We start from the raw sequence: 27096 nt of genomic DNA, 5'->3' as shown, positions 1-27096 counted from the left end.
AATATATCCACTTAAATTGAGTGCTCAATGGCGCAGCATGTGATTTTATGCTGTGGATGTAGGTGTGAGTTTCACCCATTGCAGAGTGAAATGTGGAGATGTCGCGGCTTCATGTCTGCAGTGCCAATATTACAGGAGAGCCTAGCATTAGGGGGCATGAAGCCCATGCAGGGATCTTTCTATACATGCCAAGTTTTTGAAATGCAGTTTCGGAAGTATATTACGTACCTTGTAGATTTCCGCTCCTGATTTTATTATTTGGAACAGGAATACCAATATAAATGTGTATATTTGAATAATTTTGTAAGAAATTTTTATTATCAAATTTATATATACAAATAATATAAAAAAAATATCCAAACTGTTTCATGTATATAGAAGCGCAGCAATTGGGGAGCTTTTTCTAAGAACAGGACCAGTTTTGTTTAGCGTCATACTTGGCAATCCGTTCATCCATTGATGTGACTGGCAGTGTTTGAAGCTGCTGATCTCCTCTTGTGTGGAGCTGGCAGTGCAGGGGTGTCAACATTGCCCACTCTTTACCGGAGAATACAATGATAGCCATCTGGGTTTTGCACTAAAAAAAAAACAAAAAAAAAAAACTCAGCATATGTAAGAATACAGTCTTCTGACAGCTGGTTTGGGGGTTTTCTCAAATATGATTCTGCTGCCGGTTGTCTTTCGTAAAATCCTTTTAGTTGCAGCTGTAGGCAATTATTTTATTGGATTCTTTGGTAAAAGATTAGGGGTGTAAGGTTTACCAAGGCTGTTTTGAGATCTGAAATAATATTTTTATGTTTTTAATAGCAGAAATTTAGATTCATGCAGGTGACAGATCCATCCAATGACTGATCCATGATACGTTTTTTTGCATGCGTTTCTATTGTGCATGATGCGCATGCCCAAAAAAAACGCTAATGTGAAATTAGCCTAAGCCATCGACATAGTTAATTATAGTGGAGCTATTGGCATATCGTGCATTATATATACTGAAGCTGTCCAATGACTGTTTCTATAAAACAGATTACGGTAACTCACATTTTTGCAGCGTAGCTGTAAAGCAGGATTCATCCAGCATATTTCTCACCATCTGGGGGGACAAAGAACCAGGTTAGAATCTGTATATTGCTAGGAAAATGCCCAATATTGTACAGTATATGTTTTTCACGTGGCGCAATACATCAGAATTTGCTGTGGATTGAACGCTGCGTACAGCCCCAGCGTTCAATCCGCATTGTCCAGCTATTACAGCATAGTGGAGGGCATTTTATGAAATCCCATCTCCACTATGCGTACAAAGACAGGGGTGACATACCCACGAAACCGGACATGTGGCGCGTCTTTATAGAACGCAGCATGTCTATCTTACGGAGATGCTCCATTTCTGCAAGATAAATAGCCCAGTCTATGAATAGGATGCGGTGAGTCCGCATGTGTTCAATGAACACGTGTTATCACCGCGCGTAAAAAAGGGGGCAGCGCTTTGGGCGGAGCGGGCTGGCGTTAGGAGCAGGCAGACTAGGCAGCTGCCTTGGGCCCCCGGTCCTCCAGGGGCACCCAGCCAGTGGCGTGCCACTAATAGCGGCACACCAAGCAGCTGCTATGGGGTCCGTAAGTAAGAGATCGCAGAGGATACATTTTGTGAGGTAAAATATTGTTTAAAAACAGTCAGTGAAATATTTTACCTCACAAAATAAATCCTCTGTGATCCCCTGCTGTAATGTCAGTATTGTCTTTTGCTTCCTCACCTGCCCAGGATGTGTGGTATGCTCCGTACACGGTCAGACAAATTTTAAAATGACTTTTCGTTCATGGGAAAACCCCTTTGTGACCGGCTTCCTCTGCCTGTAGACACGTCGCGCATCTGCCGCTGGGATCAGCCGAATGATTCACTGCGCCTGCACGGAATTCGTGCAGGCGCAGTAAATCAGACAGCCGCCATCTTTGTGCAGACAGATAGTGGCGGTCACATTAAAACTGCGCATGCGCTCCACCTGTACAAAGATGGCGACGGTCAGTGAATCATTCAGCTGATCCTGGCGGCGGCGTGTTCGCGATGGTATTCCGCTGGTGGTACCGTGCAAGAGGCTGCGTATGGCGTATACTGTGTGCGTTGCCTACGGCATATACAGTTTGTGTGTGTGTGTGGTGCGACGGTGTTCCGCTGGTGGTACCGCGCAAGAGGCTGGTACCAGTAGCAGTTTCCATACTGAGACATCCCTCACTTGGGTGTCCCAATATGGTGGTTGGTGAATGTCCACCGCTTGGAATCCTGGGATCTGGATGGAACAGGAAGTGAAGACATTACAAGGTAATTATATATTAGAAGGAAATTGGTAAATCCCAGATATCTTCATTCGATCATGTAACCTTACAGTGAATACCTACCATGTCACTTAGCAGGATATGGATCCCGTGGGGGCCCGTCCTGGAGATCCGTAAGATGTGGTTTGCTGGGACACTGAATAGGTCTGCCAGTTTATTGGTCAGTTCGGCTGCAGTCACATCTTCCATGTAGATCTCCTGATATAGGGCTGAGAGAGATAGAAGATGAACCCCATTAAGATCTGCTGTACATCACCTTGCCCCTATTTCATTTTATATCTCCTATATAACTTAGCTGAAATCTCATCACCATTGGCCGCTTAAAGATAAAAAACATTAATGACAGCTGATGTTACTTCCAGGCCTTCTGTTGCTGGAGGTCATAAGAGAACAAAAACCTGTTTTCTCATGGCTTTGATATTCCTTGCCTGTCAGAAGCAATCTCGAGCCACTGGCTGAAGACTGTGATTTTACATTGCGGTTATGTTTCAGAGTATGGCCTTGGGCATATGGGTGTTGACTTTTACATTCCCTACCGTTTGTTTTATTTTATTATTTTTTTTTTTTTTCTGTGCCTATTTCATTCACATGTTATATTGTACTATAACTCTTAATTCCCCATCTTTTCCATGTTAGGGAGTCCCATTGCGGAGACTGTTCTCCATAGTGACTTTACGGCTGCAGAGGAGGCAGGAGCACTGGCACATTAATACGTCATGGCACCATAAATGCCAGAGGTCTTATCCAATGCTAGCTATAAGGTTTCAGTCACATGGTGGTTTTCTGTCCTTTTTCATTCTACTTTTATATTATTTAAGGACGAAGTACCCATGTTTAAGGAATATTATGAGAAGTACCCATGTTTATTATGAGAAGTACCCATGAGAAGTATCCATGTTTAAGGAAAGTTCATGGCTCCTCATTTCCTCTTTAAATAACATTCCCACAGAATGGATGGGGCAACATTAGGATTTATTTTTGCCTAGTACAGAGCCTGAGAGAAACCAACATGTCATGCTCCAACCCATAGGGCCCAGAGAGATACCGTCTTGGACGATTCTTGTAACCAGAATGTTACAGGTTGCTGGACTCTGATTTCTACATTTTAAACTGTTCCTTTAGCAATTTTGGGCTTTTCTTGACATGGAACATTAAATTTAAAAAATCCCAAAATAGTGGCTTGCACATAACTCTTGGATTCTCACCATAGTTGTGGTGCAGTCATTATATAGTACTGTGCAAAACTTTTAGGCATGTGTAGGGAAAAAAAAAAGCTGCAAAGTATGAATGCTTTAAAAAAGAGAACGGGTAAAAGCATATCAATCACTAGGACAACCCTTTTTCAATCTGAATGTTTGCCCCCGTTAATATAAAAACCCCTGTATTTACCTCCCGTGGGGGCACCATTGCAGCGGTGTCAGCACTCGTGTCCCCGGGGCTAACGTGAGCTTGTCACGTGAGCCCTGTGCCCAATTGGTGCTGGTGGCACCGCAGCGGTTTTGGTCCTACGGATCCGCAGCATAATTAGCTGCATTGTACAGTACCTTTTATAGCCTATGGGAATTGAAAACCGCTGTGCAGACACTACGGAATTTTCCCCGCGGATTTGCTGCGATTTTCAATCCGCAGAAAGAAATGACATGTCAATTCTTTCTGCGGATTCCGCTGCGGTTTACCATCTCCTCCATTGTAGAGATGATGAACCGCAGGCTAATCTGCAGATAAACCGCAGGTCTCTTGACCTGTGGATTTACCTGCGGATTTTGCAAAATCCGCAGCAGAATCCGCAGCGTGTGCACTAGGGTGACCGGATCTCATATGGGGGGGAAAAAAATGTCAGAATCTTGTTCGTCTGGACCCCACAAAACGATTCCCCTTTCCAGATATTGAGATAGCCAAAATTTGAGCTCGATCAAACGACGTTAACCCGTGCCGCTCGTCGCTCAAAGTTTGAAAAAATCAAAATTGAGGTATTTTAAGATTTAGGTATTTTGCATAGTCTGTTAGACTATAAAGAATGTGACAACATTGCAGAAATAGCCCTGACCAAATTTTCGAACCATTTGTGGTATTTGAATGCAGAGTTGGTGGGATTATCATTTTTTGATCCCACCATTACAATGAAAAGTTGTTAATGGCTAATAAATTGCTCAGTAGCACAGATGAACCATCAGAGCACGCTAGGGTTGTAAATCCAAAAGTTAGGAAAGAAAAATTAAAAGAGGTAGGAAGTAACCGACTTTAACGACCTTCTGACAAAAGATGAAGAACAAAAGCAATATGTCCTGCAAGTTGTAAGCAAATGCCGAGCATTATATTCTGACATTTCAAAAACTACTTTAACAAAAGCTCTAGAATAGATTAGATAACTATGTAAAATTATCAACTCATGTAGGTTAGCGTGGAACACAGCATCCAGGAGGACCAGGCTCGCGCTTTCCCTGCCAGACAGATAAGACTTAACTGCGCTCCAGCAGCACACTGACATTTGGCTTTACAGGGACATACAAAAAGCGCCCTCCAATATAATCTTTGAGCCAGACAATCTTTGAGCACGTAACTGATGAAGGTCTGCACTGACCGAAACGTTTTGTTTGGTACTACAATTAAACTGTTCCATTTAAGCATTTAAGTTGAGTGCCAGGTTTTCATTATACTATATATGGTTTGGGAACCTACCTTGGCACCACCACAGTTGTGCACATGGTGTTTTTTCCTTCATTAGGGAGTGTGACCTTGTTCCCCCCTGTTGATTGATGTACGCCACTGTTACTCTGTTGTCCGACATGATCCGGACATTGCAGCCGTTTAGAAGGGGGATAACGTTTTTTAAGGCTTTGTTTACTGCCCATAGTTCTCTCAAGTTGGAGGATGCGTTTGGCTCTTGAGGCCCCTAGGGTCCCTGGGCCACCTGACCCCTTGGGTGCGCTCCCCAGCCTGCGGAACTCTCATCTGTCAGAATTATGTCGGTCACTGGACTGTCCCATAGTATCCCTGACGTCAGGTTTGTCCTGTCTAACCACCATCTGAGAGAGTTTTTGACCTCTAAGGAAAGCTCCAGCCATCCTTCTAAACGCCCTCTCAGCAATTTTTGTGGTGACAGAATTTCTCCCTGAAGCTGTCGGGTGTGGAATTGTGCCCACCTGATCTCTGGGATACATGCTGTCAGGGTGCCTAGCAAGGTCATTGCGCTTCTCAGGGTCATGTGAGGTTGGTCTTGTGCCGCCAATGTCCTATTTCTCACCTTTTCCATCTTGGCCTCTGGTAACAGACAAGTTTGTTTTTCTGAGTCCAGGATGAACCCTAGAAAAATCTGTCTCTTTAGGGGTTGTAGTTTTGATTTTTTTGATGTTTACCATCCACCCCAGTCTTTGTAGGGTGTCTGTTACTCTTTCCACCTGCGCCGTGCAATGGTCTTCTGAGCTGCCCACTATTAGGAAGTCGTCCAAATAGGGTATTATGACCGTGTTGTGGATTCGGAGGAAGGCTGTCATCTCCGCTACGACTTTGGTAAACACTCTCGGGGCTATGGATATGCCAAATGGAAGGGCTCTGAATTGAAGATGTCTGAGATTGCCCTCGATGTAGAGAGCCACTCTTAAGTATCTTTGATAACCTGGGTGAATCGGGATGTGATGGTATGCATCCTTTAGATCGACTACAGCCATAAAACAATTGTGGTGTAGAAGTTTTATGGCTGTAGTTACCGACTCCATTTTGAAGGTCTGATTTTTTTTATCCACTGATTGAAGCCACTGAGGTTTATGATTGTCCTGAATGACCGGTCTGTTTTTTTTTATCTGGAAGAGGGGTGAGTAGAATCCCGTTCTCTCCTGTCCGCTCGGGACCTCGGACAGAACATGCTTGTCTAGCAAACTTAAGATTTCTGACTCCAGGGCCAATTGTTCTTCTATCCCCTTCCTGATGGGGGTCACAACAAATGATGCTCTCGGCCGCTGAAAAAACGGGATTTTGAGGCCTTCTCTTATGATGTTTAAGATCCAGGCATTGGAAGAGATACCTTCCCAGGCCAGGGAAAAAAGCATCAGTCTCCCCCCTACCGGAATGCTGGAGTCATTGTGGGGATTTTTTGGAGGATGAGGTGGCTCCTCCGAACATGAATCCGGACTCCTTCTTCCTTTTTGTCCTCCCATTTTCTCCTATCCCCCGGAGAACGGCCCCTGTTGAATTTTCCTCTCTGAAAGGACTGCCTTCTCTGATCTGCTGGAAACCTGGGGAAGTCCTTCTTTCTATCACTTGCTTTTTCCAAGATGTCATCCAGATTTTTCCCAAATAAAAAATGACCATCACATGGGAGAGAGCACAACTTGGCTTTAGACTGTAGATCCCCTGGACAGCCTTTAAGCCATAATGCGCGCCTTGCGGCGTTTGATAACCCTGCTGCTCTAGCCGTCTGTCTTATGGAATCAGCGGAGGTGTCGGCTAAAAAAGCTGCTGCTCCGTGCAGAAGGTACATGTCCGCCAGAATTTTTTCCCTCGAGACCTTTGAAGCAAGTTTCTCTCCCAGCTGCTGTAGCCAAATCATTAAGGAACGTGCTGTGCAGGTGCCGGCTATTGCCGGTTTTAGTCTTCATGCTGCTGCTTCCCACGTATGTCTTAAGTAGGAATCCGCTTTTTTATCTAGCGGGTCTGTAAGTGCTCCTTGAGTCTTCCAGGGGCAGGGCCGATTTTTTTTGGATGCCACGGACATCGCTGCATCTATCTTTGGGACCTTATCCCATATCTCCGTGTCTTTATGTTCAAAGGGGTACCTCCTTTTAGAGGAGGAGGGAAGTGCTCCTGATCTCTCAGGCTTCTTCCATTCTCTTTCAATGAGTGCTTGGTCTTTCTCATTGACTGGAAAGGTACATTTCTTCCTTTCCTGTAGACTCCCCGAACATGACATCTTCCAGGGACTTAGCTGTTTTTTCCTCCTGTAGGCCCATTGTTACTCTTATGGCCTTGAGGAGAGCATCCGTATCCTCTACTGGAAAACACGGCTTACCACCCGTGTCGCTATCCGAGGAGGAGGAGGATCGGTGTTCGGCCAGAGATAGGGCCGAGGAAGAGTCTGAGAAAGGGCTTAGGGGAGTCTTTTCTACTTCTTCTTTTTTTTTTTTTTTTTCTTTAACAATACTTTAAGGGAGTCTTCCACCTCTGACCTGATGACCGATCTGAGGTTGGTTGCAAAGCTTGGCGCCTCCTCCGCCATGGTTCGCCGGGTGCAGTTGGCACAAAGGTCCTTCTGCCAATCTCTCGCTAGGGGGGCTTCTACATATGGCACAATCTCTATTGTTCCTCTTGCTCCCTGCTTTTTTGGGCTTTTCCTAAGGAATTTAACACACAAGAAGGACCCTATTAACACCATACTAACATTCATGGAGATCGCTCACCACCTGTAAAGTAGGGTACCGGACTCGGAGGCTGTGGTGGAGCACGTGACCTGTGCTCTCTGGACATCGAGGAGTCTCCCGACCTGTGGCTCAGGCGACTGCTGCTTTTGCCGCTTGAACGGCTGCTATGCTTGTGAGCCGAGGTTTCTGATGTAGGCTTAGACGGTGGAGACAGCGACTGTTCCTGATCTGACCCCATGGTTTACCTGGCCGCACTGACGTCCTCCTCCTTTAAGTAGGTCTGGCCCAGTGAGCTTCCCCCCCCCCCCCCCTGCGAGCGCTATCCTTTTCCATGCGGCCGGCGTCGCACCAGGCGCCATATTGCCGTCGCACTTCTGACGTCAGCCGGCGCGCTCCCAGGATGCCCTGTGCCGCTGACGTCAGTGGCCGGAAAACTCCCTTGGCTCTCCCACGCTACGTGTCGTGAGGGAGACGGCCTGGGGAGGCATGGTGGAGCTCCCCGGAGCATAGAGGCCGCCAGCCGCACCCGCACGAACCCAGAGCCCCAAGGAGACCCCGGGGACTGCGCTACCAGGAAACAGACGGCCGGCACTACAGGTAAGATGACCTGTTCTTCCCGCGCCGGGACGGCCCTGGGTCTCTTCATCCATGATAGGCACCGCCGCTGTCAGTCTGGGATTCCCTTCCTAGGACAGGAACCCAACTGAAGCGGGGGAGAGGTGCCGCCCCTTATATTTCAGCAGATCCCTCTCTCAGGTTTGCTGTCATGGGTGAAGGGAAAACCCAGCAATTCAGGAATTTTTTTTTTTTTCTCCATTCCATGTGTGGTAAAATTGGTAAGGCAGTTTTTTTCTTCAGGTAACTACGATTACAGCGATACCTCATTATATCATTGTTTGGTGTTTTTTACACAATAAAAACTTTTTATAGAAAAAAGAATTATTTTTGCATCACTTTATTCTGCGAGCTATGAATTTTTTTTTTATTTTTCCGCTGATGGAGCTGTTTGGCGGCTTTTTTTTTGCGGGACAAGATGACATTTTCAGCGGTACCATGTTTATTTATATGTTGTTGCACTTTTTCCAAGCGGTATGATACCGCTTGGGAAAAGTATAATTTGCTACTTTTTTTTTTTTTACGGCATTCACTGAAGGGGTTAACTAGGGTGACACTTTTATAGATGGGATTTTTAGGGACACGGCGATACCAAATGCGTGTTTTTTTAGGGGATTTTTTTTTACATGTTTTTTTTTTTAAATGTTTTTTGTGTGCTTTTTTTTACCTTGGGACTTTCACTTTCGTTGCAGGTATAATACATTGCAATGCTGCAGCATTGCAGTGTATAATACCTATGGAGAAAGCTGCTGAGACCATACTGTGGGCGTGGTCTCAGTGGCTTTCCGTAGCTGGAAGACTTGGATGTTGTCATGACAACCCCCGGGTTATCATGGCACAGATCGGGCCCCACAATTACATTCCGGGGACGCCGATCTGAGGCAGAGGGAGCCCCCGACCCTCTGTCTCTCCCCTTGAGCGCTGAGATCACGCTTGATCACAGCAGTCAGGGGGTTAACAGCCAGGGGCAGTGTGGACGCGGCTCCTGGCTGTCAGTGCAGGATGCTTAGCCACTGCAGCGCTGAGCTCCTGCACTGATCAGGCAGGAGATGCTGAAATTTCAGCATCTCCTGCCCGATCGCGCTGTGTTTGGTCAGTCAGATTGACTGACCAATCACAGCGCTCTGGGTGCTTGGACCAACTGCAAGGGTCCTCACACCTCATCCCGTGCGTGTCAGCTGTCATAGACAGTTGTCGGCACTGAACTGTCACTGCGTGTTTACACGCAGTGACAATTCAAATGAATGACATGCACAGTCCGTCATGGCGCGGGAAGTTACACCCAGCCATGACTGACTGCGCATGTCAATGGACGTTAACGGGTTAAGTGACTGTGCTTCATGGCAGGACCTATCACTTAAAATACTTCTTCCCGCCTGCTTGTTGTCCCTCTATCTCCACCCTCACCCTTATTTGATTGATAGCTCTGGCTTCATAGAGCCGGAGACGGTGTACTGAAACCAAGTAGGTGGAAAGGTGTATTTAAATGATTTAATGCACAGATCTCCTGTACTTAGTTTGAACACTCATTCTGTGCTGACAGTCCCTTTTAATAGTTTAACAATAACAAAATGCAAATTGAAAGAACTCAAGAAATGTTAAATCAAATAAGTATTTTGATGTTACCACCCTTTTCTAGATAATCTATAAGAATTGATGCTGTTTTGAAGGCAAAGTCAGGGACTTTGGTATAATTGGTTACTCATGCATTGGACTATAATCCTACAAACTGGTGATAATGGTCATCATTTTCATATGTAGGTTGAAATACTGTTATTAACTGAAACAGTTGTGTAGGAGGCTTTAAAACTGAGTGCATAGCAGCCAAACTGCTGCAAAAGTAAGGAAGAAGACCGTATCGTGTCACAGGTAATACACCGTGGCAAGACTGGCCACAGCATCAAGACACAAGGTAGTTGTATGGTATATCAGCAAGATGTCAAAAAAAAGGGGAACAAAACTTGCTGTTAAACATCCTTTGCAAACACATCAAGAAATGGGCAATGTTGAGGACCATAGACCTCTAGGTCTTGATTCAGCTGATGAAAGACACATGCTTACTTCCCCTCGATTTTGGAATTTGTCCAGAAGTGCCATCCACTCAGAACTGACAGCAACTAGTGAAGTCCAGCTGAAACCATCTTCTGATCAAAGAAGTGGTCTTCATGGAAGAATTGAGTTGCCTGGTTTCCATATCGAAGATATGGCTTTTTGAACCCAACTATGCTTGAAATCCAATAACTGGGATATAGAAAAATAGCAGCAGGTGCTCTGGACTGATGTCAAAATTTGACATATTTGGCTGTAACAAAATGTAGTTGTTTCATGGACTCGCTGGAGAACATTTCAATAGTTAAGAGTCCTGGAAGTGATGATATGGCCCGCACGGAGCCCTGATCTCAACATTATTCAGAGACAGAAGGATTTGCACAAGCGTACATCCACAGAAGATCTGTGGTTAGTTCTCCTAGATGTTTGGAACAACTTCCCTGCCAAGTTCCTTAAAAACTATGTGCAAGTGTACCAAGAAGAAGTGATTGCTGTTTTAAAAGACAAAGGAGTGTCATTCAAAATATTGACTTGAAGTACTAATATCTCTTATTCATTCACTTAATTGTATTTTGTTAATTGATAAAAAGTAAACCTAATATTTCTTAAGTATTGTTACTTTGCAGCATTTTTTTCTACATCTGCCTACAACGTTTGTTTAGTATTGCATTTCTGTCATCAAAATGTTCTAGTTTGTCAGATGTAAGCCCTAATTCACCTTCAGTGTAATCCTCTCTTAGCCTTATTAAAACTGGGAATGCCCAGTAACGCTATCCCTTCCAATTGTCCACTTGCCAGGTAGAAGAGTAATCCTGCTTGGCATTTGGGTTACAAGATCATAATCTGTTACTGGTTTATTCGATCGCAACGATATTGTGGATGTGCCCAGAATGTGACATTGGTCATTGGAAGAGCATCATAGAGGGAAAATATACTGATAGCGTTGCCGGTGACGGGGTATTAGGCACCAGGGTTGGCAGGAACACAGACTACAACGTTGTTCAACAATGTAAACCTTTTTGACAGTAGTGCTCACCTGTCTGTATTGCATCTGTGTCTTGTTTCTTGGCTGATGACTCTGTACTAATGTACAATGTGAGACGAGGCCGCACAGACCTGTTGGGACAGATAGATGGGGAGTTTTGAGTTTTTTTCCATATATTACTGATTTCCTTAAATAGTGGGCTTGGGCAACAAGCAAATTATACCCCCACATATATAAAAGGTACTACCATACCGTATCCAAGTAATGTAATCATAAAGTGACATCTTGACACTGCTCACATATTACGGTCATCAGTGGTTAAATAAAAAATGGCTATATAATGTCTAAATATTTTTCCTCATATAGTGTTAATAGAACCTAAATAATACTGCCTTATAGATCAGTGCAAAGCAGGAGATGGTGGATGACTTTTCATATTTCTTTTTGGTCACACAACTGTTGGGTTACTTACTTGAGTTGTAAGGTTGTTACTTGGACCCCATTTTGCCTACCCTATTAAGCCTCTTATACCCATATACCTTTTAACTATAAATCTCACTGAGCCGCATCTTCAAACACTGACTCCTGAACATGATTGTCCAATCTTCTACATGTACAGAGCAAATGGTATTTACCTTGAAGTCAGAGCATGAGACAATCTGATCCCATCTGCCACTCCACAGATTTGAGTTAGGTCCCTGCGGGTCATTTTTAAGAGGTCCGCACCTGGTGAAAGGAGCAACTTGAAAATTAGGATATGTAAACTAAGTGACTTTGTCTTAAACCGTATACAGACTGGGTTTTGTGGTGTTATTGAAGCATGTTCACTCAAAAATCAAAAACATTATTTCATGGTTTCTCCATTTTGCTGTTGAGATGCTGTTTTTGTGGGGTTTTTTCCACCTTCTCCAGGATTTGGAAAACACCTTCTGAGGGAAAATGAAAAAGTGCATCTGGATGGAAAATGCTCCAAACTGGGCAATGTTAAATGAGGGGGAAATAAAAAAAAAAAAAATCAGGATAAAAAACTCAATCAAAACCATTTTCGAAAAAGAAAAATTCCTCCAAAATGGGAACATTTCCTGAAGCTGTTTACGCTTGATAAACTCCTTTTTGAAGGCCTCAAAAAAACTCTGCACATAACCTACCGATGGGCTTTAGTAAAATAAATTGCAGAATATTATTTCAGGCCTCCATACACATTAGGGATCCAAGCTGGCTGATTTCAGACAGATTTGCCAACCATCCAGTATTTACCGGGCAACCTCCTGATTCTCCCATGATGGTTGATGTTGATTAAAAAAAGGATTTGAAGTCAAACTCCTGATCCTTTATTGTTCAGTTAGAGAAGCCCTTGCCAGATGAGGCTGATTGTGGCTTCCTAATCTCTCTCCATAGAAAAATCGGGAACCCTGAAAAATTGTGTTTTATGACCCTTATTTTATAGAATAGTAACAGAAGAAACTGGGAGAACTGTTGGTATCTACAAGAGATTTATATGGGTACCTTAGGCTTTAGTCTCACGTCGAGTTTTGCTGCGTTTTCTTCTGCAGGCTAAACCTGCTCTTTGGGCAGTAAAAAAAAAAGAAGCCGGTTGTACTGCATTTTTCATGTAAATACAACTTAGTGTCTGCTGTTCCTGAGTTTTCTGCACCAAAAACGCATCAAAACCTGATCTCTGCATTTTTGTTCTCATTGCTTTCCATGGGTGAAAAAACGCTGAAAGTGACATGCTGCAGTTTTCAAAAATGCAACAGTTTTCCAATTCAGTCAGGGGAAAAAAAATGTGTGTACATGAGATTTCTGAAATTTCATGGCTTTTGCTGGTACTGTAAAACGCAACAAAAATGCAAACCGCAATTGTACTATCAGTGAGCCCTGTGTTATACCACCATGTAGGACAGCAGAGTAAATAGAATTTGACGATAATGAAATCTGTATCAGTCTAGCATGGAAGCTGATCTGCACCGGGCCTAATGAAAACATTACATGCTATAGGGCTGGCTGGTATGTAAATGACATAGTATTATGGGACATTACCATACAGTTTAGCACTTATAAGATTTGCATAATATATCATCTGTAAGCAGAGACACAGGACTAGATAATGAGGATATCATTAGTCTGACATAGAAATTGCAGCAATACCATTACAGAACATCAAAAGTGAACAAGTGGAGGAGACAAATTACCCCGGGGGCTTCCAATTATTATCCTTATTACCTGTGAAATTGCAAAATGTTCTGCAGTAATTAGAAAATCGGTTTCGCAGCAGCCATTGCTGGGTGTCGCTGATGGAGGCTGAGGGACTGAGACTCTGGAGATTGACAATAAGAAACAGTATTAATAGGTGATGACAAAGGAATATAATGCACCTTATTGGTGGCGGATGGTAGTGCCATGCCCTGTTTAGGCTTACTATCTTCACTTTTATTTGCCTAATTCATTCAATGTGCCCATATTACAATGTCTCTTCTATAATGCTTGTGGGAAAAAAACAAACCCTAAAAGTTAATTCAATGGATTTTGAAAAAAAGTTATTTTTTGTGAGAAGTAGCACCTCACATAGACAGGGTTTGATATTGCAAGTCTGTTACTTTTACTGAAATTTGACTGCATTACCAGACTCAGCCTGTGGACAAGAGTGTTGGTTTCTTCTCTCCTACTAAGGCTGGGGTCACACTTGCGAGTGCAATGCAAGAAACTTGCGCATCAATACCCAGCACTCGGGACCGGAGTGTGGAGCTGCATGTGTTTCTATGCAGCTGAGCTCTCCGGTTCGAACCGCCGGAGATTGATGCGAGAGATTCGCGTGAGTTTCTCTCGTTGCACTCACAAGTGTGACCACGGCCTAACACTCACCCTCTGCCTTTTCGGTTTGCGATAGATACTCGAAATTTCATGAGGTAGGTTGGATACTGACCTCTTCTGTACACTCTGTGGAGCTGTCTGAGGCACATACAGGGGATGCACAGATCCTATGGGAGAAAATGGGAATCCATGTCATTGAAGTATAGCGCACTGACTAAATATTACACTATGGTTTCCAGTGCTTCATCCCATCAAGCAGTTTACAAATGATTTGGTTCGTCTCTATAACCCTAGCCAGAGAGGCATTGGCATTTACCTGTCAGGGGTGGACACCTTAAAGTTTCGTGGTGAGCAGATGCCAGGAGTGATGCTAGGGCTCCTGGGTGTTTCAACATCTGGCCAAGGTATGCACTACACAAACATAATAGATGAGTTATTAATCCCTCAGATTTTATGAAGAAATACATAATAATAATAAATCTTATTTCTATAGCGCCAACATATTCCGCAGCACTTTACATTTCAGAGGAGACTTGTACAGATGATAGACATTACAGCATGACAATAATCACATAGATCATAACAGATACCAAGAGGAATGAGGGCCCTGCTCGCAAGCTTACAGTCTATGAGGAAAAAAAAAAAAGGGAGACATGAAAGGTGGGTGGTAACAATTGCCCTGATTGTATGGACCAGCCATAATGTTAAGTGAGTAACAGTACAGACACAGAGGGTTAATGGATGCATAAAGCGTGTGAGAACATGATACGGGGAACCTGGTTATGGTAAAACTTTTGACTGTGCCACCCAGGGATAGTTAGATTAATGTATTGAGGCGGTAGGCCAGTCTGAATAAATGCGTTTTCAGGGCACGCTTAAAATTGTAGGGATTGGGTACTAATCATATTGTCCTGGGAAGTGCATTCCAAAGAATTGGCGCAGCACGTGTATAGTCTTGGAGACGGGAGTGGGAGGTTCTGATTATTGAGGATGCTAACCTCGGGTCATACACAGCTTGACCTGACAAAAGTGAGTATACACGCAGTGTAGGTACCTCAGTAAGGATAGTGGTTTCACAAGGGGGTTGGTACTTCTCACGATCTAGTGCTGAACGCTTCTCCACCTTCTCACGATCTGTCTTCTGCTTACGGTCTGCTCCTTTAGGCTGGGAACAGATGCAAGTATATAAGTTGATGTGAAATGACCACTTCTAACAAGTGTTGGAAGCTGGCAGCTGGTAACTGTAGTTTTGCAACCGCTATCCAGCCTCAGATTGGAGACTACAATGTCTGGTCTGGGTACCTTGAACACTTTGACTTGGCAGCTACAGGAATATAAGTGCTCGGTAAGGTTCCCCTGAGAGTCGGCCTTGTAGGTGTCCACCTGGATTCGAAAGGGGGCTCCTTTTTCGCCACCATTTTTTCTTTGGGTGAACTCTGTACTGATACAGTGAACCTGAAAAAGAATTTGATTTCACCGTGTTAAGCTATTACCCCAGTGGGATCCTACAGTTCACAAATTTGTATAGCGCCAGTGAAAGATGACAAGGTCTGTCTAAGTCACTCGCTTTTTCCTCACCTGTATGAAAACTGACGTTCTTTTACTGGGATCCCATAGAAATTCAATGATGTTCAATGCATTGGGATTTACTAGAGGGTTAATGACTCCCACAGACAAAGGGACATCTGAAATGAAGAACACAAGACTCCAGAAAATTAACATGAAACTTTATTACTCTAAAAAGAGTGGGTGATTTATTATGGGAGAGAATTGGTCACTAAAGGTGTATGGCGCTTCTCCCCTATTCTCATAGAAAGCACGTGTGCTTTGATAAACTAAGGCTGATTTCACATATCCGACTACTCTGATCAGCAGACGCAGCTTGACTGCCAGGACTCCCAACCTGTACTAAGTACTTCATAGGTATATGTGAAGCAGTTGGGTAAGGGCAGGAGACCTTGAGGTTAAGTATTCTGATCCGGGTACACAGGTGTGTGAAGCCAGCCTATGTGTTTACGGTGGGAGGTCATGCAGAGTGCTGTGGTTCTATTCACATCTGCACTATTCGTAAAGAGAATCTGTCAGCAGAGGTTTTTGCTATGTAACCTGATGGCCACAGGAGACACTGATTTCAGTGATATCTCACTTATTAGGGTGCGTTCACACTCCGTTTAGGCACGCATTCAGAGGTACTCGTCGGGGTTTAAGTTCGAACCCCCTGTTAAACGGGATTCAGACGTATGCGCCAATGGTGCCATAGACTATAATGGTGCCAGTACAGCAAATATTTGCTCTGACATGTATCATTTTCGGGCATATCCACCTACTGGAGGAGGACACCCAGACGCAATCTACTACTTAGTGTCTATTCAGTAGGCATATATGCCTGACAATGATGCATGTCAGAGAGCATGTTCCTATCGGCGCGTACACCTGCATCCCGTTTTAAGGGGGCTTTGAACGCAAGCCCTGACAGGGCCAACAAACAGGTGCCTAAACTCAATGGCTGTGTGTTGTTGTTTCCATACAAATGGAAGAGAAAATTTCCATTGTACTCACGTTTCAGTAATCACCTGTCTTTATTTTCCGGAGTGCCATTCCGATGCTGCTGACCGACCAGAAATATCCAATGAAAAAAAAGAGGTGGACAGGCACATCCAATAATAATAAAAAAAAATCTCCAAGCTTTATTCCAAATACGGATCTTTAAAAATCCATCCAAAGATGATGTGGTACAGCATGCTCTATGACTAAGGGCGCAGTAGGCGCCAGAAACGTGTCAGAGCATTTCCTGTACCACATCATCCTTCTGTGGATATTTAAAGATATGTATTTGGAATAAAGCTTGAAGAATCTTTTCCTTATTGGATGTGCCTGTCCACCTCCTTTTTTTTTTTTTTACATTGGGTGTTTCCATACAGTGAATGCTTTATTCCCAGGCTGTTATCCCAGCCTAGACTAGCTCCCTAGTGCCACATAGTCCTACCACACCGCCTCCTGTGATAAGCAGCTCACTGGCAATAGACCATGTACACAGAGAGCTGTGATGGGGGGTGGTTTTAATCTTCTGAGCTCTGCTGCATCTACACACTCTGATAGTGTCACAACTGCTGCACCCAGTAAACTAAGTGATAAATCACTGGAATCAGGGCCTCTTTTCCTACATAATGTTGCTCTCAAATGGGGTAGCAAAAACCTGCTGACAGATTCCCTTTAACCATTATTCTGTACTGCCATAAGAGAAAAACAATGAGATTATCAGAGGGCTGTACCAGTCCTGTGATGGACAGTAGCCGCACTTAACAGGAGCCACAAACTTATAATGAAGTCTATTTGTTTTCCTCCATTGCTGCTTTTTCCAATATATATGTCAAAATCTGGGCTTGAGCCTCCAAACGCAGATGTGAACCTATTCCCTTAGTCTCCCCCACCCCTGTTCTGCAGTGATACTGCCTCAGACACAAAGCTGCTGTGTTACAGATGATTTTAGGGAGGACTTGTCATGTAAAGCGTGTGTACCGATATCCAGAATTCTGTCTCCCGGGTGACTGAGCTGCCAGCTTTCCAATTGCTGTCTTTCACTATATTGCAGGCGCCTGTCATGGAAAGCCACACGGATTACACTCTGCGGAAGAGATAAGAAAGAGACGATATGTCAAGCTACAGCTACCTTATGGCGTATGCCATGTACTGTAAGGTCACCTAATGGCACTGCATCCGTATCCATGGCAACCTTGTGAGCACCATTTTTCAGTTTACACCTGTGGTACACTATCCCCACCCCAACGTGCACACCTTCCCCTGGAAGTTGAACCAGCTAAAAATGAAATGGGATCATACACAAATATGCAAAGGAAGGTAATGACATAAAATAAAAGGACTGATATTTTTGTTAAACCCACACACTACTCTGGTGGTCTCAGGGCTGTCTTTGTTTATTTGGCTGCGGTAATGACGTGTCCTCTACCGATGAGGCCACTGCAGTCAGGTACGGGCCATACATTGCCATACACTGCTGTGTCCAACGATTAGCTGCAGCGGTCTCGTGAGTAGACCACACGATCATTATAGCCAAGTAAACAAAGGTCTGTCCTATTTAGGAGGCAACTTTTTTTTTTTTTTACTTTATTACCAGCAGAACTGTGAATGCAGCTCTGAAGCATAAACGGCTAACATAGGACAATATTTTCTAAAAACATCACAGAAAAAAGATACAGCCTTACCAACACCAAATCGGATTACAAATGTACTAGCAGGATGAAGCAGACCCCCATGATGAAAGCGGGGGCTATAACCAGCAGAGCTGCGAATGCAGCTCTGAAGTATAGGCCGATCAGTACAAATTGTGTAATGCATTTATAAATGGTACACCCCTTTTCATATAGAATATATATGGGGGTGTATTAAATACACACTATAAAAGAAACCCTTGCGTATTACAGCGCACAGGTCCAGATTTACATTTTATTGTATCAATCAGCAAAAACTATTGTCTGTAAGACGCGTGAACCAACCTTTAGTGACCGACGACTTTCTGCCATGTCACTTGCTCCCTTCCAGTTACTTAACAAGCGGATCTCATAGGACTGACCTACAACCAATTAGTAAAGGGCAGAAATAAGAACTCCAATAATGTGATAGGGATACAGGATTTGCTATGGGCTGTATAATAGGACAAAAAGATCACGATCTACATTCTGTTCCCAGAAGGTAATTTTGAAAGCTAACATGACCTGCCATAGATACCGCATCTGTCCGGTTGTCATTTATTGATTTTCTAATCATTTAATTTATACTCCTGCCTTCCTCGTACTTAGGGTTCCCCCTGCTGGTTACATAGCTGTACTGCTGTATAATAATGCACTGATGTCGATCACCTTATCAGATGCTGTAATTTACCAGTGTGTCCCAAATCATTCTGTTTGGAAAGGTTGACGACTTTAGAAAATATGTTTATATAATGCTTTGCCAAAATTATAATATTTACATATGCATGTATTTAATCTTCTCTTATCTTTGGGCTGTCGTTCAGTAAGTGACATTCATAGCGGATCTTCCCCTTAAATAGAGTATTGGAGTCTTTTATGATGATTACATAACACTTCCATGTATTAGGTAATGCCTATTTGCTTGCTTGGCTTTTATTTGCTGTCCTACTGGTTTTCTGAGTGTAAGTACTAACTGGAACTGGTTTCAGCAAGAAGATGACTGGACCAAAGCTGCAACCAAAACACTGCAAGACAAGCTGTCACCTATTCCTTAGATGACAGTTGTACTTTCCCCTTTGTCTACCTTATGACAATGAATCCGTAAAAGATAGATGCATAGACCATCTGTTTAGGTAGTGTAGGACCACAAGTACCATCAAGTCTATGAGCCTCAGCGGAGGAAGCTTTAGTGCTTTATCAGACGCGTTGATGTAATGGATATAGTATGAGGAGGCGCTAGCCTAGGTACCAGCAATCTAAGTGCACCCTGCATTGATTTAAAGGGGTTGCAAACTTTCCAAGTATAAAGTGTGTGTGTATATATAGATTGATATACAAGTCCTAGAGCTTTGCTATGAAAGTGGTCCTGGCTAGGTGCTTGCATTAAAGGGACAGGGACAGTTTTAGACAAAGTGGGGCCCGAAGTGCTCACATATTGCGCCATCACACAGAAACGTTTAGGTTTTGTTTACGTTAAACGAGCATGACCAACAATGTTCAAGTTCGGCTCTTGTTTCTCGGCTTCTTTACACAGGCTGGCGAAGAATGGTGGGGACAGAACAATCACTAGTAGATCATTGTGTCCCCATAGGGTGTCATGATGTCACTATGATGCATTCTCAACATCGTAAACGACACGGATAATGCAGAACTGCTATTAGCAATGTTGTTTCTGCTGTAAAAATGCTGGGGGCCACTTAAGGGGTTGGGGTTCTTGGCAATTGCCCAGTTTGCTTCCCCCCACCACATACCCCTGCCTTGTAAAGGGGTATTTAAGTCGGTAGAATTTATCAGCCATCCATTTGATAGATGAGAACTTTTCGATCAGTGGGTAATCAACTGCTAGGACCGCCACCGATTGACAGAATCCGGTATGCAAGGACTGGCAATGTGCATGCTTGATCGTTGCTCCATTCATTTTCTATGGGACTGAAGCGCATTGCCACTCCATTCTGATGGGGATAAAAGTGCCCCGTTCTGACAATTGGTGGAGATCGCTGTGGTTCTCCTGTCCACCCCACTTGGTGAATAGTTGATAACTTCTTCCTACTAGAATACCCATTTAAACTGCAACATCAGAGAAATGCAAGTGATTGAGATACATCATTAACGAATATTACAGCTATACTGGTGCATGTTGTACTAACCCAAGAATGATCCTTAAAGGGCTTTTCACATAATCTCAGTGCATATCTGGGCTGTAGAATGCTGACAATAAGTGATTTACCTTCTGTCACCAGTTTGCAGGGTTTCCAAGATATCAGCTCTTGCTTGTAAGAAAAACGTCCAGGGGGGTGTGTTCAGGCATTGAAATGAGAACTGGTCGTTTCCTCCTACTCTACTAAAAACATGCCCTCTATAGCAACAACCCCACCCTCCATAGCAACAGGCCCTCCCCGACCACATGAACAAGCCTATCCCTCCTCACACAGTAACAAATCCTCCCCCTCTAGCAGCCTCAGTGCAGAGAGCAGAACCACCCAGCTGCTCCTCCCCCAGACACACGCTGAACAGTGATCTATGGAAAGTGAAACTAGTGAGGAGGAAACGACCAGTTCTCATTTCAATGCCAGAACACACCCCCCTAGACGTTTTTCATAGAATCAAGAGATCATATCTTGGAAACGCTGCAAACTGGCCACAGAAGGTAAATTACTTATTGTCAGCATTCTGCAGCCCAGATATGCACTGAGATTATGTGAAATCCCGGACAACCCCTTTAATGCGCTGTTAGTCCTATACAGTTCCTTATGGGGCCCGTTTTGGGCACTATGGGTATGAGAGTGATATCAATGTAAATAACATTAGTAGTAACTCTCCTTCAGATTAGACCAGAGTTGAACATTACCCTGGTTGAGGTAGGTGAGGGTCTCCTCATGTAGCTTCACGGCTGGAGAGCTGGGAGCACAGAGGACACATTGGAAGGCTGGGCACAGCGGGGTGGGCATGGGCTGGTCCTCTTGTTTCAGAAACGGCAGTGGTATGGTATCCCTGTAAACCACACATAGAAACGTGGAACGTAATGTAATTTAGGAAAATTTAATATTATACACAAAATAAAGCTACTCCACCCCCCAATGTAAACTATAACAATACTAGTCATGGTGGTATTCTGCACACATATAATACCAGGAAGTGCGTAGGCTCAGTACATTCATACATGTCACTGAAGTTCAATATGACAACAAATGCTTCTTATAATACTGCAGCTGCTGCAGAATCTCTTTTAAAGAGTAAGAAGGAGCATGCTTTCCATGACTGATTTTTGTGCATCTCCCCATAAACTTAGAGGCTGACTGTAGCTGCTGTAGAACCTCGTTTTGTGACGAAATAGACAGTCGGTGGATGGGACTTTAATTCATGCCTGCTAAATACTGTATGCCATGCTCCTTAAAGGGTTGGTCCCATCTTTAGACGTTATAACCTATCCATAGAAACAAGGATTTACAGCGCCCTATCTGAATGATGAGGAGGCGTGCCATCTGCCATACGTACCATCCTTCAATTCATCATGTATGGGATTGCTGGCAGAAGCCGAGGTCAGTACTTTACTATTTCCAGAAGTCCCTCAGAGGATGATTGGAGTGATGGTGCAATTGTTTGACCTCTACACTAGTCAAGTGGGGCATTCAGAGTCCGCTCCTGGGATCAGACGGGGAAGGGGGGTTTATGGAGTTAACTATCACTTTTCCTATGGATAGGTCATAACTTCTAAAAATGGGAATAACCCTTTAATGGTAGAGTTGTATCCGTGGTGTATCTAACTTGTCTCTAATCATTTGTGCCTACCACACCACATTACACCTTCCTGGGTAAATCTGATCACAGCATACCTAAATATACATATATTTTTAACCTCTTCAGAGACAGATTTTAAAGACTTCGGACTGGCATAGATAGACCATTGTCCGGTCATATAGGTTTGACCTCTGTGACCCACAATGATCTTCACTAAGAAAGTGCAGTACCACTTTCCGCCATGTTGGCTCCACTTGTATTTTTTTCAGGCAGCTACATGCCCAGGCCATTGACTTAGAATGGAACTAAGATATGCCACTTTAACAAGTAACGTTAAAAGCCGTCATGCCATTTTATAAAAATAAACTATTTCCTATGGATCCAAACAATAATACCAAGATAATCACATACATCGTTGAGCGCCTACTTATGCAGTAGCGTTGTATCGTTACCTGTAGATGGCATTGGTTGGGCTCTGGTAATGTTCAGCAGGTGTGGGCCAGTAATGCTCAGGTTGGCTGTGCCAGAACAGCATGGTGAATCCTTACTTCTGATGGTAGTCCAAGAAGTGAAGGCAGAAGCATTGTCGGAATGAACCTGCTCTTATAAAGCAGAAGGATGACATAAGAGGCTGGGGCTATGTTGACACCTGTCATCCCAGCTACGTCGGCTCCTATTGGCTGCTAGGGAAGATACAGCCCAGTGTCCAGAGAGTGAGTATCTGTATACATATATACAAACATAGAGACATCACACAGGGCTCACTGTTTATATGTACACAAGAGTGCAAAGGAAGAAAAAACTCACAACACCAATATACATTGTCATGTCACAGGGCAGCTACACTCTGCATCTACGGATAAGGAGACAGACTTCTTATCTGCAACACACAGCAGACAATAGCTACACTTTACAGAAGTGCATGAAATGAATTGGTTAATAAGGTTGAATAATTGCTGAAAGGGGTATTTTCATCTATTTCATGGATAAAACCCAATAAAAAAAGCATACACCCTGTAGTAAGTATAGTTGAAATGAGAGGCTTACATACCCTATATAAAAGACACATATGCATGTTTTTCTTAATATCTGACATGAAATCAGAAGAAACCTTTCCCGTTTTAGGTCAGTTACAATTACCATAATTATTAATATTTGCCAAATGCCCGAATGATGAGAGAGAGCGAGAGAGAGAATGTTTTAAGGCATTTTTATTCCTTACTGCAAAGTCAAAAGTTTACATACATTTCATTAGTGTTCGGTACCATTGCCCTTAAACTGAATGACTTGCACCTTTCCAGCTTTGCCCATAAATTTCTAACAGGATTGAGATCAGGGCTTTGTGGTGGCCACTCCAAAACATTTACTTTTGTTATCCTCAAGCCACTTTGTTACCATTTTGGCAGTATGCTTCGGGTCATTGTCCATTTGGAAGACCCATTTAATAATAATAATAATTTTATTTCTATAGCGCCAACATATTCCGCAGCACTTTACATTTCAGAGGGGACTTGTACAGACAATATCACGAAACAATCACTGACCTCAGGGAGACCAGTCAAAGAAAACACTGCGGCAGCTGGCAAAGGCGCTCAATCAGTGAAATCCTAGGTGCATTGCTCCCTGGGAAATACGAATATGCAAATAAAGTCCGTGGTGCCTCATTTAAGAGTCTCAAACACGGGACTAGCCAGATCTTCCTCCAGGGAAGGACCCAGCCAAGGAGTGGCTCCTTTCGGAAACCACCATATTAAGTTGCCCTTCAAGTCAATATCCAGCTCTTTACGAGTTTACAGATATGACAAGGGAGATACCAAGGCCAGGTATCCATCCACAGACAGCTGTTTCGGGGTGTTGCCCCTCATCAGTGTGGAGTAGGATTTTGGCTAGGTGGGAGCAATGCCTAGGAGACCAACATCACGAAACAATCACTGACCTCAGGGAGACCAGTCAAAGAAAACACTGCGGCAGCCGGCAAAGGCGCTCAATCAGTGAAATCCTAGGTGCATTGCTCCCTGGGAAATACGAATATGCAAATAAAGTCCGTGGTGCCTCATTTAAGAGTCTCAAACACGGGACTAGCCAGATCTTCCTCCAGGGAAGGACCCAGCCAAGGAGTGGCTCCTTTCGGAAGCCACCATATTAAGTTGCCCTTCAAGTCAATATCCAGCTCTTTACGAGTTTACAGATATGACAAGGGAGATACCAAGGCCAGGTATCCATCCACAGACAGCTGTTTCGGGGTGTTGCCCCTCATCAGTGTGGAGTAGGATTTTGGCTAGGTGGGAGCAATGCCTAGGAGACCAACATCACGAAACAATCACTGACCTCAGGGAGACCAGTCAAAGAAAACACTGCGGCAGCCGGCAAAGGCGCTCAATCAGTGAAATCCTAGGTGCATTGCTCCCTGGGAAATATGAATATGCAAATAAAGTCCGTGGTGCCTCATTTAAGAGTCTCAAACATGGGACTAGCCAGATCTTCCTCCAGGGAAGGACCCAGCCAAGGAGAGCAGGTGGAGGCGTTGGTCTGCTCCTATCACCAAAATGTACCTTTCAGGTTATCCCTCAACTACTCTCACTAGTCTTCCCTTCTTTTGAGGTCCATGCCGTCAGACTCTACACCCCCTTCTCCATGCGAGTGGCGGTGGTGTGTCGTCCTCCCGGCCCCTCCCATCAGTTCCTGGATCATTTTGCCACTTGGCTTCTACATTTTCTCTCCTATGACATCCCTACCCTCATCATGGGAGATTTCAACATCCCCATTGCTCTTCCCCTCTCCCCATCTGCTACTCACCTTTTATCTAACCTCCTCGTTTGGCCTTTCGCAGCTTACTAATTCTCCAACGCATGAAGACGGAAACACCCTTGACTTGGTCTTCTCTCGGCTTTGTGCAGTGGATGATTTTGCAAACTCCCCTCTCCCGCTCTCTGACCACAATCTTCTTTCATTCTCTATCAAGAACTGCCAGGCTGCTCAGGTCACCCCCACTGTCCATACTTATAGAAACATACAGGCCATTAACACCCAGAAACTTATGAAGAACTTGCAGTCTTCATTGGCTCCTATCTCCTCCCTCTCATGTCCTGATTCTGCATTGAAGCATTACAATGAAACACTTCAAAGTGCCCTGGATGAATTTGCACCCCCTATAAATAGAACTCCACAACACAGACGGCGACAACCCTGGCACACCCTGCAAACACGTTTCCTGCAGCGGTGCTCCAGGTGCACCGAACATATGTGGAGAAAAGCCAATCTATACGAAGATTTCATCCATTATAAGTTTATGCTCAGATCATACAACACTTCCCTTCAACTCTCCAAACAAACCTATTTCAACGCCCTCATCACCTCACTGTCCAATAACCCGAAACGTCTCTTTGACACTTTTCATTCTCTACTCAACCCAAGAGTACAGGCCCCAACCACAGAGCTCCGAGCTGACGATCTGGCCAATTACTTCAAAGAAAAAATTGGCCAGATTCGACAGGAAATTATCTCCCAATCACCTCATACCATGTACTGTCCTCCCTCCCCCACTGCATCTAGCTCACTCTCTGATTTTGAACCAGTCATAGAAGAAGTAATCTTCTCGCCCAGCCACTTGCACCAGTGACCCATTTCCATCACATCTCCTCCAGTCCCTTTCCCCTGCTGTCACCCCTCACCTAACTAAAATATTTAACCTCTCTCTCTCTTCTGGTATCTTTCCCTCCTCATTTAAGCATGCCATCATCACTACTTAAAAAACCATCCCTCAACCAAAACTGTGCCGCTAACTATAGACTTGTCTCTAATCTTCCCTTCAGCTCTAAACTCCTGGAACGCCTGGTCCACTCCCGTCTTATCCGCTATCTCTTTGATATCTCTCTTCTCGACCCTCTCCAATCCGGTTTCCGCTCTTTACACTCTACTGAAACTGCCCTCACTAAAGTCTCTAATGATCTACTAACAGCTAAATCAAATGGTCATTACTCCATGCTAATTCTCTTGGATCTCTCTGCAGCATTCGACACTGTGGATCATCAGCTCCTCCTCACTATGCTCTGTTCCATTGGCCTCAAGGACACCGTTCTCTCCTGGTTCTCCTCCTATCTCTCTGACCGCTCCTTTACTGTATCTTTTGCCGGTTCCTCCTCCTCTCACCTTCCCCTTACTGTTGGGGTTCCTCATGGATCGGTTCTAGGCCCCCTCCTCTTCTCCTTGTACACTGCCCCTATTGGTCAAGCAATCAGTAGATTTGTTTTCCAGTACAATCTCTATGCTGATGACACCCAATTATACGCTTCTTCTCCTGACATCACGCCAGCCTTTCTAGAAAACACCGGCGATTGTCTAAACGCTGTGTCTAACATCATGTCCTCACTATATCTGAAACTGAACCTGTCAAAGACTGAACTCCTTGTGTTTCCTCCCTCTACTAATGTACCTATACCCGACATTGCTATTTCTGTGTGTGGTTCCACTATTACTCCCCAGCAACATGCCCGCTGTCTTGGGGTCATACTTGACTCCGAGCTTTCCTTTGCCCCCCCACATTCGATCACTGGCTCGCTCTTGTCATCTGCACCACAAAAACATTTCTAGAATTCGACCTTTTCTTACTTTTGACTCTTACTGTTTCTCTTATTCATTCTCGTCTCAACTATTGTAACTCTCTTCTAATCGGTCTCCCTCTTACAAAACTCTCCCCTCTTCAATCTGTCTTGAATGCTGCAGCCAGGATCATATTCCTCACCAATCGTTACACCGATGCCTCTACCTTGTGCCAATCATTACACTGGCTACCCATCCACTCCAGAATTCAGTATAAACTTATTACCCTCACCCACAAAGCCCTCCATGGCTCAGCACCACACTACATCTCCTCCCTTGTTTCAGTATACCATCCTACCCGCACCCTCCGTTCTGCTGATGACCTGAGGTTAGCATTCTCAATAATCAGAACCTCCCACTCCCGTCTCCAAGACTTTACACATGCTGCGCCAATTCTTTGGAATGCACTTCC

At 44.1% G+C, this 27096-nt stretch overlaps 1 protein-coding gene across 2 annotated transcripts; it reads right to left on the bottom strand.

The window, feature by feature from the left end:
- Positions 1-296: 296 nt before the first annotated feature.
- On the bottom strand, positions 297-22685 carry LOC141086471 (transcription factor CP2-like protein 1). 2 transcript variants are annotated; one of them, XM_073572548.1, is made up of 15 exons: positions 22538-22685; positions 21196-21338; positions 18654-18730; positions 17659-17764; positions 15718-15824; positions 15442-15594; positions 15194-15304; positions 14456-14550; positions 14252-14306; positions 13552-13645; positions 11964-12054; positions 11380-11459; positions 2389-2534; positions 1039-1090; positions 297-577 (listed from the first exon to the last, which is right to left on the bottom strand). In XM_073572548.1, exons 1-15 carry the CDS (start codon positions 22618-22620, stop codon positions 540-542), a joined length of 1431 nt encoding a protein of 476 aa, XP_073428649.1. In that variant the 5' UTR covers positions 22621-22685; the 3' UTR covers positions 297-539. The 2 variants fall into 2 exon arrangements, with proteins under 2 accessions (XP_073428649.1, XP_073428650.1); XM_073572549.1 differs by lacking the exon at positions 18654-18730.
- Positions 22686-27096: the final 4411 nt, after the last annotated feature.

This window comes from Dendrobates tinctorius, unplaced genomic scaffold (genome assembly GCF_039654945.1).
Source record: "Dendrobates tinctorius isolate UK_male_01 unplaced genomic scaffold, ASM3965494v1 ptg000032l, whole genome shotgun sequence".
Lineage (NCBI taxonomy): Eukaryota > Metazoa > Chordata > Amphibia > Anura > Dendrobatidae > Dendrobates > Dendrobates tinctorius.
This window is presented reverse-complemented; position numbering and strand designations above follow the sequence as displayed.

Excerpts from the sequence above, each read along its gene's own strand:
- LOC141086471 (XM_073572548.1), bottom strand. The coding sequence starts at position 22,620 with ATGCTGTTCTGGCACAGCCAACCTGAGCATTACTGGCCCACACCTGCT. Across the intron at positions 18,731-21,195 it reads CCTCACCTACCTCAACCAGG|GTCAGTCCTATGAGATCCGC; the intron begins GTAATGTTCAAC and ends AATTGGTTGTAG. Across the intron at positions 578-1,038 it reads TACAGCTACGCTGCAAAAAT|TGCAAAACCCAGATGGCTAT; the intron begins GTGAGTTACCGT and ends TTTTTTTTTTAG.